The sequence below is a fragment of the Plodia interpunctella genome, chromosome 5, assembly GCF_027563975.2.
Source record: "Plodia interpunctella isolate USDA-ARS_2022_Savannah chromosome 5, ilPloInte3.2, whole genome shotgun sequence".
Classification (NCBI taxonomy): Eukaryota; Metazoa; Arthropoda; class Insecta; order Lepidoptera; family Pyralidae; genus Plodia; species Plodia interpunctella.
Window position 1 is genome coordinate 8,964,480 of NC_071298.1, and position 14,278 is coordinate 8,978,757.

The 14,278-nt window shown below is 32.9% G+C and overlaps 1 protein-coding gene across 3 annotated transcripts in view; it reads right to left on the reverse strand.

Moving 5' to 3' along the window:
• LOC128670154 (aquaporin AQPAe.a-like) overlaps positions 1–14,278 on the reverse strand; it is a 65,894-nt gene that overhangs the window by 43,141 nt on the left and 8,475 nt on the right. For 2 of the 3 annotated variants that reach the window (XM_053745594.2, XM_053745595.2), the window contains exon 2: positions 12,439–12,501. The exons of the other annotated variant lie outside the window; for it this stretch is intronic. In XM_053745594.2, the coding sequence (XP_053601569.1) occupies positions 12,439–12,501 (63 nt within the window). The remainder of the gene's footprint in view (positions 1–12,438; positions 12,502–14,278) is intronic. 3 annotated transcript variants of the gene reach the window in all.

Below are 14,278 nucleotides of genomic sequence, written 5' to 3' on the forward strand. Positions count from 1 at the left end.
ATTGTATCTCGATTCTCCGCGACAACGGGCCTTACGAGTAGATAAATATTTAATCTACTTATAAATTAAAAATTTCTCTAAGGTCCTAGGCAAGTTGGCCATCTTGCAGGCAGCAATCCCGCGCTGATTTACAATAGAAATTCGCTGTGCAATAAATCTACCGGACAACTTAAAACGTTCGTCGTTTTTATGAAAACTTATAAAAATGCTGACAGCTCATAAATTCGCCAATGTTTTTGATAAATTTATTGAGAGTTGAAAACGAATTTCCTGTACGTAAAACGTGAGCATTGTTTCCTTGCCAGAATAAAAATATGTTTTGCTTGCGGAAGTACGAATGAAAGATAGGGATATTCCCTTTACCTTAATTATACATGCGGGTGGGAGTATTTTGATAAATAGTCACCTTGGCATCGAGAATTACAATTGATAAGTACCTATATTTTTTCCTGCATGATATTCCAAGAGTTTGCTTGGAAAAAATGCTTTTGAAATTAGCGCTCACATGTGTTTGAATACCTAGTTACAACTTATATTTATTCTGTTAATGGTGCAATAATGATTCATCTATCTATCTAACTATTCTCTCTTACTTTTATGCTTCAATTTTTTAATGACACATGGGCGAATGCACGAAAGTCTTGATTCCAAATTTCCCACGGAGGCAAAGTAATTAAATTCAATTCTATTTCACTCAAATTGTAAGCTACTTATCAATATTTATAAATATTATAGGTTACTTGTACATATGCGAACGTAAACCATGCATAAAGGTTAAAACCATGCTCATCTTAGTAACTGCTGAATTAATGGGTATTCAATTTTTTACTGTCATGGACGATGAAGTAAAAAATAGATCGACAACCGATCGACCACGACTCAGATATTTGATATTTAAATTATAATAATAAGATCCACACGACGATGCCTATCAATCATGCTCGTTGGTATAGAAGATATTACGGCCTTGGGAGTGACGTAAATGATGTCCTATACAAACCATTTAACAGTCATTGATAACGTTGTAGTAAAAAGAATTATACAAAAGAGTTTTAGCATGATTTATAAATCGATCTATCATGATGACAATGTTCAACCTTGAACTATGGACGCAAGTTATAGGACGAAGCGTCAATAGTCAAAGAAGGCAAATAAAAAAAATCAACAGGAATAATAATAGCATTTGAATATAATGTATAATTGTTGAATATTAATGTATTGAATATATCAGTTTTATTCCTGATTTTTTTAGCGTATTATCATAGAGATGGCCATGAATTATTGCCTAAAATAATATTTGGAAAAGTGGTATGCAAATAAAATAAATCAAAGGTTTGATAAGACAGATCAGTGATGAAATAGGTGAATAGCATTAGGTAAAGTTTAATGTTGAAAGAAAACTAGAACGAATTAGGAAGAAAACGATATGAAATTATTATGTAATTATGTAAAAGCGCATTATGATTATAAATACGTATACAAACACCCAGTCCAAACCTTCACGGTTGACAGTGGACTGCGCGATGCGTATCAATCAAATATGACATTGAGCGACCTTGCGCGGGAGCTGATTGGTGCAAGTTGTAAGAGTTTGATGGAGAACTATTAAGATAAGCCCGATTCGCATCTTGTATAAGTACGAGTATTAAGTGCAGTTGTTAAGAACATAATCTGGACAGGCCTGCATTTCTGGAGTCCATCAGTACAGACCGACTGCGTAATTAAGTATGTATTCGTACACGTATTGTATTGTAACATAATATTTATATTGTATTATAATATTGTATGGTAACATAACCAGCCAACCACAATTCCATGCGATAAATACACGCATGCATTCGGTCTGCACTGCTACGGGACAAAAATTGGCGCCGATGATGCTTGGACATTATAACGCGTGTCCCATATCATGAAAGATTTCTTAAAGTTTATTTTTAACTACCGGTCCGTAGTTGCTTCGCTTAGGTAAGAACATAATTAATTATACACCTAAACCTTCCTCAGGAACCACACTATCTATTGGTGAAAAATCCGTGCAGTAGTTTTTGAGTTTATCGCAAACAGACAGTTATTGGACTTTGTTTTATAATATGTACCTAAGGATATGCAATGTTCTCATTACTTGCTTCATTAATATGGAGAAAAGCACTACTTCGTAGGTACTATTATACTTTAACAAAGCCGTAGAACTGTGCTAAATTGACAGAATATTATTGATGATTTATGTACTTATATTTCCTTTATTTACTCATCACGTTTTATTAGCAAGTGCAGTTTCAGAAAGGCTGCTATAAACTACAATAGAAAGAAACAGACATAACCAATGTTAGCTCAATGCTAAATACCATTGTTAGCTCAGTGGGGACCTGGTATTAGACTGTAACCGCCACACATTTGTATTTTAGACCACACATAATATTCACAAAGTTCGTAGCCGGCCATGTGTAGCGTGGACGCGCGATATGCGTGCAGAATCGCGTTACTGGCGCGATGTTTCTTTACGTTTGTTCTATTCTAGAATGCATAGAAAATTGTACCATTGTCCACAGACTTCCCACCGCTCTACCGACGTAATACTGATTTATTATCATAATATTAATATCTTATTGTTTTGAGAAGCATCGCTGTTGTTGTATATTGGGTTTGCTTTTATAGGTCTCCAGCTCTTGTCTATTCTAATGCTGGCTATACACTTACTAACTCAGACAGGTGCGGACGCGAATGAACGATCGTTACGTAGTTTCTATGAAAGTTTTTATGTACCGCAAGTGGCAATGTATGTCGAATCCGACAAACTTTGGCGATCCTATTTGTTTAATAGTGCTTTTGATTACTTATTTGAAATTTTCTATAGCTATATTTGACATGTAACGAAATGTAAATCGCCACTATATATTCCAGGTTATATTCTACCTGTGTACAGTCAATAGCACATGAACCTACCCAAATTTATTGCAAACTCGCCGCTACTATCTCGCCATAGAGGTTCATGCTGGGTAACTTGATGTGCTGTTGTCTGTACTAAATTTCATAACGTTCCGTCCAGTAGATTTTGCGTGAAAGAGTAACAAACATACACACATTCGTCTTCACAAAAGTTAGCATTTATAATATTAGTAGGAGTTCACTATTATAGTAGAGTCAGGTTAAGAGAATGTCAAGCTTCGTTTACAAAGTTTGTGTAAATAAAAATAAGTTCCAGTAAATTTTAATCCCATGGCTATTTTTAGAGCCTAGATTTGAATTCCAACAAAAAACAGCCTCCAAATATGGCTTCAAAACTACACTCCAATCGTAATCTCGACTCATGATCAGAAATGAGACTTGATAACAGATGGCTATAACATTTTACTCTGCGAATTTCTCTTACAAAAGAAAGCTTGACCATCGACCTGCAGACAAAATACAGAGATCCAATAATGTTGATGAAACCATACTACTAAATATATTTAAAAATGCGAATGTCTAATCTCTGTCGCGCTTTCACAGCTAACTGCTAGACCAATTTTGATGTTTGAAATAAATATAGTTGATGACTCGAAGTCGCATAAGCGCAGCTGTGGACAGCAGCTAATACTAAAATATAAATATTTGGGTGAAAAAAAAATACTGTCACACGGTCATTGACCGTAGCTAACACGCAGCCTCCATGAGTTCCATGAACTGTCAACGTTTTTGATTCGGACATCCACAAGAAATGTAATGTTTTGATATTTGATTGAATATCATTCGTAGATTTAAATTTCTAACTACATTTATTAATAAATCAATATTTTCACACACTTCTACACTATTCTAATATTATAAAAGCGAAAGTCTATCTGTGTCCTCTTTCACGGCTAAACCGTTGGTCCGATTTTGATAAAATTTTGTATGCATGTAGTTAAAGACCCTCGTTCAAACATAGGCTATTTTTTTTTCAAAAATCAACCCCAAGTTGCTATAATGGGGGTGTGAAAATACACGTGGCATATCCATAAATCTGAATTAAATAATAAAATCTTTCATAGGTTATTAAAAGATCACTTAATAAATCATCTCTATGGGACGATAATAGAGGCCAGTTTGCAATGAATTTGTGTAGGTTGATGTGCTGTTGACTGTACCTATTTGTTTATCTCCCTCCATCGTTATCAACTTCAGTAGGGCACATTTTTTCAAAAGTCAAATATATAAGCCATATTTATATTCTTATTACGACGAAATCCCTTTTGTTCGCTACATAAAATATTTTTAGCTTCAAAATAAGAATTCAATTCATTTGAAAAATGCTTCTCACAAACTTTAGAAAAAAAATAATTTAAAGCTATCGGTCTCTAATATTGCATAAGTTCCTTGTTTATTTTCTTAAATAAAGGTTTAATTATGGTAATTTTAAGATCGTGTGGAAATACTCCATATTGAATACTAAGATCAATTAAATGACTAAGATGATGACAAAATTGTTCATTTACAGCTTTGAGGATTTTAGTTGAAATTCCGTCATAAACAACACTTTCAGTATTTTTAAGACCTTTTATAATTTTATAGACATCTTCTGGTAAACAAGATGCCATGAAAATAGAATGCTGCCTACAAGCAATATTAGATGCGTTTTTATTAGAGCGACTGCTGTTTTCCGGTTGTATTTTATCAATAAAACAATTATTAAACGCATTAGCTGTTTCCTTCGGATCCGTTATAAAATCATCGTCTACTTTAATACGGGTTATTGTTTACGGGTTAGCGCTTATCCTGTTTGGCTTTCCCCTTAAATGCCTGCGGAGGGAAAGGGGTGTAGTTTTCATCACACCTTGCTCCTGTGCAATTTTGCGTAGCTCCGTGTGTGAAGAGCCTAAAAGACACGAAACGACACAATTAATTGTGTAACTAATAACGCACCGCTTTACGGCACGCGCTTAGTAGGTATTTGTTGTGCATTGTAATTTATTCAAATTAAGACCGTATGGCCTGAGCTTAAAGCATAAATTAGCCTGCTATCTGAAGGGGTAACCCCTTCGTATGACTTACCTCATAGAACGGGTTTTGTAGTCGTTGATATAGCGCGTTACATATGAACGGGTTACACGAACGGCTTTCGAAAGCAAACCCATTCCAAAAACCCCTTCAAAACCCGTGAAAGGGATAGCGGTCCGTTCCCTGGTTCAAACCTAAATTTCCATAACAATTTTCTTTTTTAACCCTTTAGAGATCCATTTTGGTTTACGATTTGTATGAATAACAATTTGCTGTTTTGGAAAACATAAGTCAAACTAATTGAAATTGTTCAGAGAAATTACTAAAAGGGTCTACAACATTAGGGTCTGTCGTATTATATATTTCTGAAAAACTTAAACTATCTAAACTGTTTTTAAACTTTACTATATTTTATACGCTGTAGTCTCGCACTGTTTTTCGCCAAAGTTTCACCTTTACTGTTTTTATTAGTGGTAATGTAATAAACTGAGCTGTGTGATCTGATAACCCGAACTCTTAACACTTCCGTTACACATTTATTTTTAAAATTATGAGCAAAGTTGTCAATACACGTTTGGCTGGCAGGTCTTGTCACTTGTTTCTAAGCTAATTTTAAATTATAATTCCGCAATATATATTCAAATTCGAATTTCTCTTTAGTGTCCTTCAAATTGTCAATATTAAAGACACTATAGCAATTATTAGCTTATTATTTCAAAAGAAACAAGTTCTAATATGTCAAATGACGTTGGGATTGTATTTAGTTTTCGTAAAGATCATATTTGCATAGCATAACTAGAAATTCAGGCATGTATAAAAAAGTAAACCCCTTCCATGTATTAAAAAATAAACAAAGCCAAAATTGGAATCACTAAAACATTTTTATATTACTTACTTTTACGTGTACAGTCAACAGCGTGACAAGTTACCTTTGAAATTTTGTAAGTGGATCATTATACCGCTATAATAGAGGCGAATTTACAATACATTTGTGGTAGTCTAATGTGCTGTTGACCGTACAAGTTGATCTTACAACAGATTAAATTTGGCACGACTACAACGCCATTTCTGAGTTGCGAGAATTCTATTTGACCGCGTGTGTCACCAAGGCCGCGGGCTTGCAGCAGGAAAATAGAAGAATAATATTTCATATTTTTTTTTTATTGATTTAATATTTTAGGGTTCCCAACCTATTTTACATAATAGAACCTTTTTTTAAATCTTTGTCCTCTAATTTGACTAGAAATCAAATTCACGACCGTTTTTTTTTCGGAATGAAGTAGAAAGCTGTCATTTATAGTATCTGAATTTTTACCTGCATAAGTATTTTATTGATTTTTTAAACCAAATTAATACATCGAAACGCCTGACCTTCGCTCTAAATAAACAAACTGATTAATACTGACTTTCTTTTCCGGCTATTCATTAACATATATCGCTTTCAAAGTTAATTAAAACTATAGCCAACTCATTTTTTGTAGATATGCGATGCATTAATTAATATTATTTCTGGCTCACAATATAATTTTATTTATAACCAACACTGTTTTGTTCGGCATATCTTCTCAGCAATGGTCGTTCCGAAATTTCATTAAGTAGTTTGTGACTTTTTGAGTAATTAACACAAGAAATATAATAGTCGACGTGCATTAACCTTTTTACAGTGCTTCTATCTTCATAAGATAATTATGATTCACGTTACAGTATAGACATTACCACGCAATTTGGAGTCCTGCCAGATGGTTCCCATCAGTACCTAGCTTTTAATCTGATCATCGTCAAGTGCATTACCAATTGGCGGTAATTCCGACAGCTGGGTGGTTCGCAGAGCGTTTCGACCGCTGCGGTCGCGCTGTCATTACAATTTTTCAAATGATAACAAAGACAAGAATGAGTGTTACTATATGACTTTACATTAATTACTATGTACTGTATTAATGTCGATTTTATGAATGATTGATTTTGGAAAAGATTCCTTCCTCAAGAAAATTGACGGATTGTAAAGACCGCGCAGCCGCAGCGATCGAAACGCTCTGCGAACCACCCAGCTATAAAGTGAATTGGGCTAAGTGTCTCTAAAATATACTCCAACGCAGCAGTAACATAGGCATAAACAAACATATATATATAGGCTTCGGCCTAGTTTTTCGATCAGAGTCATTATACCAGTACATAAACCATATAAAGTTAGCTTATAAATGGCAACCCGCGGCTTCATCCTTCGTTTTATCGCGACAAGAGGTTTCTATGCAAAATTTCATCAATGTCGACCCACTAGTTTTGTTGTTATTTGTTACAAATATGTATTTCCTCTATATAATATTAGCTACGAACAATAGTATTATTATTCGTAGAATATTAGTTTATTGATTGTTATCAACCAGTCATTTTCATGTAATCTTTTAAATATTAGGTACTTTAATAATTAATAATCCTTATAAAAATTTTATTTTATAGTCAGTAAATCTTTCTTGACATAAAAGACAACTAGAAAAAATTTCGTTTTACGATTTAATTTGTGTCAAATAAAGTATTATCTGCATTGATAAAACGTGGTTTGGTCGATATGTGTTTCATTATTATTTACTAATAATGTACTTATAATATTATATAAGGGTATGTAAGACAAATACATGTCTAACAACAGCCAACAAACTCTGTGACACGCCACGCCACCTGTATGATACTTGTATGAACTCAGTCACGCATCACTTTTGTGTAAAATCTAGTTTTTGCAGCACATTCCGTTCAACTGAATGATTTGAGGAATCGTGTTGTACGTTGTAACCAATTCTAAATGTAAATTCATGTTATAGATGTACAGTCAATTATATATATTCCCAAGGAGGGTTATACCGGTTTTAAACTCACTGTCGAATCTTACACCTTTGCTTTCATAGCTGAATCTTAACCCTTAATTTTAAGGTTAGTTTTTTACGCCTGCCCCTCGCTTCGTGGCGTCACAGACACACAACCGGGAACAAGCGAAGATGAGAGAAAGAGTCACCAGCATGTCAAGTTACCTTGACCTCCAATTTAATTTATATATTATGTGCTATGGGCTGTAATTTATATTATTTATTTATTTGAATAATTATAATTATAGCTAGGTAGGTACCTAAAGGGAAAGTCGGGTATTTTTCATGAAATATTTCGATCCCCTTCAGCTTTGCAATTTGATATAATCTTTGATGTTTTATTTTTCAAGGAAGGTCAAATAAAACCTAAGAATTAGTTGATTTAACTTTTAACATTGTGTTGTCAGTGCTATATAAATCGTACCCGTAAGTGACCACCAATTGGCAGAATTGTCTGGAGCGTGGGAGACAAGAACAAATTTCGTGATCCCACTGTTTCCTGCGACTACTTATTTATAGACTATGCCGGCACGACACAGTTTATTCGATACGTTTTACTGTTACTGAGAGAATCAAAAGAAGTGACGTTCTAACAAATTAAGAAAACTAAATAAAACAGATAAAGTACAAGTAGGAATCGCACATGAAAGGCAACAAAATCACGATTGTTGTGTGGAATGCCATGAAATATTTATTCTATTCTGTTTTTAATATTTGTTATTATAGCGGCAACAGAAATACATCATCTGTGAAATTTCAACTGTCTCACTATCGCGGTTCATGAGATACAGTTTGGTGACCGATAGACAGACAGACGGACAGCGTCTCAGTAATAGAGTTCAGAACCCTAAAAATATGATAAGACTGAAGATGAAACTTTCAAAAAGTTTGACAGAGTTTCACATTTATAATAGGTAATACCTATTATGGAAGTATGTGTTCTCTATACGTAGAACAACAAATGAAAGCAATTATATTTACTCTGTCTGTTTCTATTTTGCAACTTCATGCATGTAAACTATGGTTTTCATAATTGTGACTCTTTCGTTGGATATTTCCACGCCATACTAAGTGATATAAATACATTTACGTGTAGGTACATTATCTATTATCGTGTATCGCATTTTTATAGATTCTAAACCGATAGGCTACCTGTTAGTAACTTCCTCTTCATTAGGTCACAGACAAAAAAACATGTGCATAATAATCGAAATGAACCTATATACATCTGTACTAATATTATAAATGCAAAAGTCTATCTGTATGTCTTGCTTTAACGGTGCATATTTTGTTTTTTTTTTTAATAGTATATCTATAAAAAAAGTTTATGACCTGCGGGCATCAGCTAGTTTCGTATAACATTATGGTCAATATTACTATCGTAACAATGACATAACACCATTATACAATTACCAATAAGTAAAAGTATTGAGACCTCGTAATTGACAAACTGAAAGCGATTTAGGGTTTCTTAAGGACATGGCTTTTTTTATAAACCTCTCAAACAAACAACTTAATAAAATCTATAAACTTTGTTGTTCTTCTTAAGTATTTTCCAATGTAATGATTATTTTCAAATTTTGAGAAAAATATGTGAATTAAGAACAAACCTTTTCGACTTTTCATCTAAAATAAAATTATCTAATCAGACGATCGATAATTTTATTTTTGAGTAAAAAATAATGAATTTATTTTGTTAAGATTCTTATAGATATCTCTGTCTGCTCTAGTTTATCATCAAACCTGCTGCGGAAAGGTTAGTGTTTAAATATCATTATCTCAGTCATGACAACCACTGCATGACTATAAAAAAATGTTTAAAATAAAACAACTCAACACGACATTGTCCTATTCCAACCGAGTGTGTTCTCAAAATATATGATGAATTTTTAATCAACAACCAATTTCAACGCAATTTTAAATGTTATAGAATGCTCATATATTTAGTTTATAATGTCATTATCTATACTATTGTTTTAAAACCTAAGTCTTCTGCCGCATTTGTCTGTCTATTCGCGATAAACTCAAAAACTTATAGGGAATCAATGCTCTCAGAATCCTTTCGCTCATTATAATTTTCTACACAAAATTGGCACTTCTAGCGTTAAAAATAAAGTTCATACAATTTGTTGGATTATATTTTAAAATGTCTATCTTCAGAATTTTTATGTCTAAAAATTTATAAAGAAAATTCTTACTGATATTTATAAGAATGTGACTAGGTAGAAAGAATATCAATTACAATCTCATTATCAATCGATGTTTATTTAAATACTATATTATTTCACTATATATGTAAAATCGTGTGTTTTTAATCTACAGTACAAATACTCCACTATCTTTAACTTGTTAACATGCTGTGCAAATAGCTGAAGATTTTTGTATAGCTTATTTACTTACTAAACTCAATATAAAAATAGTTACATAATTTTTCCTATAGAAAATAATGTCTTCACGGTAATATTTTGCAGTATAATTTATGAAAAAATTGCATCATTTGATCATTGTACATCAGTTTTAAATGCAATGCACGTCAAAGCGTAACTTAGGAAAATTCAAATTCATTCATAAAAGCAATAACAATAAAAATCTTTATATTTATGCATTTTAGGTACAGTCGCAGTTTAAAAAATTACTATTTATGGCAACAAGTTTAGCTACCATGTTATACCTTACATTCTCCGATTTTAATGCATACTAAGAGCTAGTTGCACCAGCAGTCAACTTTGACATTGACATTAAATTGCGTGCCGTTGTCGTTTTGACAAAATCCCCCCCATTGCGTTCTTCCGCGCAATTCAAAGTTGACTGGTGCAATCTAAAAGTTACATTAACATTTTCTTATCCTACATTTTGTTTTCCTACAAGTACCAGCTCTTGCTTTGTAAAATAAACTTTTCCTTTGGAAGTTAGCGATATAATAAGTAGATAATTTTAGTTTGTTCGTGACTGTTAATTAATATCGCTTTAGACATGGAGAAATAAACGTGAAAAGTTTATTATTCCGTGGATTTAGAAGAATATTAATTCCAAGATTGTAAAGAAGACGACAGATTGAGTTTTGTTATTTTAGAACATCTTATCAAGTGTGTTATTGGTGTCAGATTTTATTCAAGTCACCTAAAAGTGTATTCAAAACCTATGTGAAAAATTGTGAAAATATTTTGTTCGCGAGTGTACTTTAAATCTATCCGTATTAAATTACATTTGTAGCTGCGAAGAGACATAAATTTAAATACTGATGCTATCTATCGCATGTTTTTTTTCTACACATATATAGGTACCTATGTAATGTATTTATCTAAGAAATATGAAGTAAGAATCAGTATTAATTATTGTAATTATTTACTATTACAATAATACTCTTATATTATTTCAAGAACAGGTAGCCATCTAATATGATTAAAGTTCCGTAATAACTTAGTTTTCATACAATATCTTTTAAAGCATTGAAAATTTTAAAAAAAAGAAATACACACGCTTACCATTTATTAATGAATGAATGAACGAATGAATGAATATATTTATAACAATAGTAACATAGACTCATAATTTGTTAGTAATAACGATAGATCATTTTATTACCGTAATGCCAAAAAATAAGTCTTGTTGTAACTAGCCTTTATCAGATCGCTCACAAAGTTACAATAGCGTTACATGAATTGCAATGCATCTGGTTCTATTGCATTTACATTGTTATCGCAAAAGTTATTTGTGGATGCTGGCACGAGCAAGTACTTCTATATACTATAAAACTAATTTTATGAAATAACCAATAGTTGAAACGGAACGGTAAAATAAACCTTACACAAAGAAAATTTATATATATATACCACTCTATTAGTACCACACTATATAAGTTATTTGTTTCGAATTTTAAAATAAAGATAATAAAGTGTAAGCACAAACCAGAGATTAAAATTTGATTCAAATTACACCCAAAAAAATTTTTCAGAATGTAGGTGATTTTAAAAAGCTGGAAATTATAAGAAGCTATAAAATAAATTCTGCCTTATATAAAAAAAACAGACCGCTAAGCATAAAATATTAATCGTACTAGTATCAAAATTATTATTAGACAAGTATTTAAATGGAAGCAAGGAACTTAGACATTTTAAAAATGGAAGTTAAAAAAACATATTTATTGCCAAAAACAAATCTCCAATAGATACAAATTGAGCTACTTAAATAAAAAATGACTATATCGTGCGCATGGTAAGTAGCATATGTATTGTGATGTAATATATAATAAAAATATGTGCAGGCAATCGTGTAAGACATGTATCATCACAGATGTAGGTAGACACGCCCAGTAATATCCCAATTTCTTCCCAAAACGTCCGACGGAGATCCAATGGAGTGATACTCATGATGGCTACACACTATCACCGAATGCCGATGAAAATGAACACACATTGCGCAGTTTGTATGAGAGCTTTTATTTACCGCCAGGAAAAAAGAACAATGTATGTCGAAACCGCAAAAGCAATGTATAGCCGAGTAACCAGTTGTACTACGTCGGACTTTTTGGGAAGAAATTGAGGGTACACGGGGCGTAAAGCAGTATCTTATCTTGATTAGTTTAGTTTAACAATCTGTGCCGACCCATGCAGGTGCGTCTTACCCGCCAGGAACCCTCGCTTGCTCGCGCGGGGCTCCGGAGCTTGTCCCTCTTCCACATTCGCATCTGTAATCATAGGACCTCCTCGTTTAGCTGTCAAATACATGTTTCACACCCTAGATCATATCTACCAAGTCATACTATAAGAAAATTTTTACATTGTGGCTTGTGGCGTATAAAACAGGAAAATGTTTACAGTGTACCACTCGGTTTAAATCGTAGGTATACATGCACCCATAGATAAAAGAAATATTTTATCTATGCATGTACACAATTTTTCACGTAAAACGACGTGCACAAAGAAATTGACCACACTTATGTCAGTCTTCAAATTCCTCAACTAGTATCATGCATGGCTTCGTTCGAGACAGAAACATAATAATAAGTGATACGAAGATCTTTCTTTACTCATATTCAGCTGAAATAACTCCACAAATTTACACATATTCAGCTGAAATAACTCCACAAATTGTGCCAAAACACTGTTTCTAAATGATTCCAACAATAAACATCATTGTCGCAGAGTCGAGCCAACAGAAAAACAAAATGCAATCGCCTCTATGTTGGCAACATTAATTTTGACATCATATAACTGTCTGGTGGTCTCATGATTCTTAGAAGTCTATTTATATGATTTAGAGCTATTTTTATCACTACAAAACCGAAGTAATATTATTAAGTTTACGATTTAGTTTCAAGAGAGACGTTTTACTGTGAAAAATTATGAGAATTCATGAAATCTAGAAAATAAACAAACAAATTCCAAGTGACCTATTTTAAAAATAATTGTCGTTCAATTCAAATGTTACTTCAAACTCATCGAAATGAAATCGATCGCGAGACTGCGAGATGTGATTTTATTTGCCTTTAGAATATAAGGCGTTCAAAGCACGGGTTCAAGGAAATGTAATGTCACCGATATGGAATTGCGTACATTTGGCTTTTCGGCAAAGTGTCCCATAGGTAAAAAAAAACCATCAGTCAAACGGTAAACAATACGGCAGTTTGGGTTTCGTTAAAAAGACTTTCCATGAACATTCTGAATCTCGTAGAGAAGTTATAAAAACAAATACAGAATGAACATAGCCACGAACTGCCATACCATAAATAAAGCATTCTTATTATAATAATACCTAGGCCGGAGTAAAAGTAATTTAACCCACGCAAATTACTGTTCGTAAGGTATCCACCTGATTGTGTGCAAATATTCCTTCGCCGCAGTCTGTCATTACGAAGACACGTTGGAATTCAGACTTTGTTAGTTTTACTTTCGTATTTTGAAATAAATAACTACCTATATACATTTTTACGGCAAACGAACGAGCGGATCTCCTAATGGTAAGTGATTAAAAACAAATGCAGTACAAGGGGCAACACAGGAGCGGTGCCAGCCTTCCGAAAAGTCATAGATTCGTTTCATGAATTTTGAAAATAATAATAAGAATTTTGTAATCGAGCGGGAATTGAACGCCTATATGGAACATTGCTTTGAACCACTGAACTATCGTTTCATAAAGTCGCAAATAACGGATTTTAATAAAACAAAATGGAATTGCTTCCGTGCAAATCTAGCTAGAGTGTAAAAGAAAAACCTAGAATCTAGATCCTAAATTGTACCAACTGCATCACTTCTGAAAAAGGTAAGTTGGGGCTTTTTCATTGACAATAAGTTAACAACCTGTCACTGACATGTCTTGACTCTGTCTACCACGTAAATAATATAGACGTGATGCGAAGTTTAGATATATACAATTTTTAATTAAACATTGTTTTTAAGCGTTATTTATTCATAAAAAAGGCAACTCATATTGGGCTCAATAGTAACACGATATAAAAAATATGT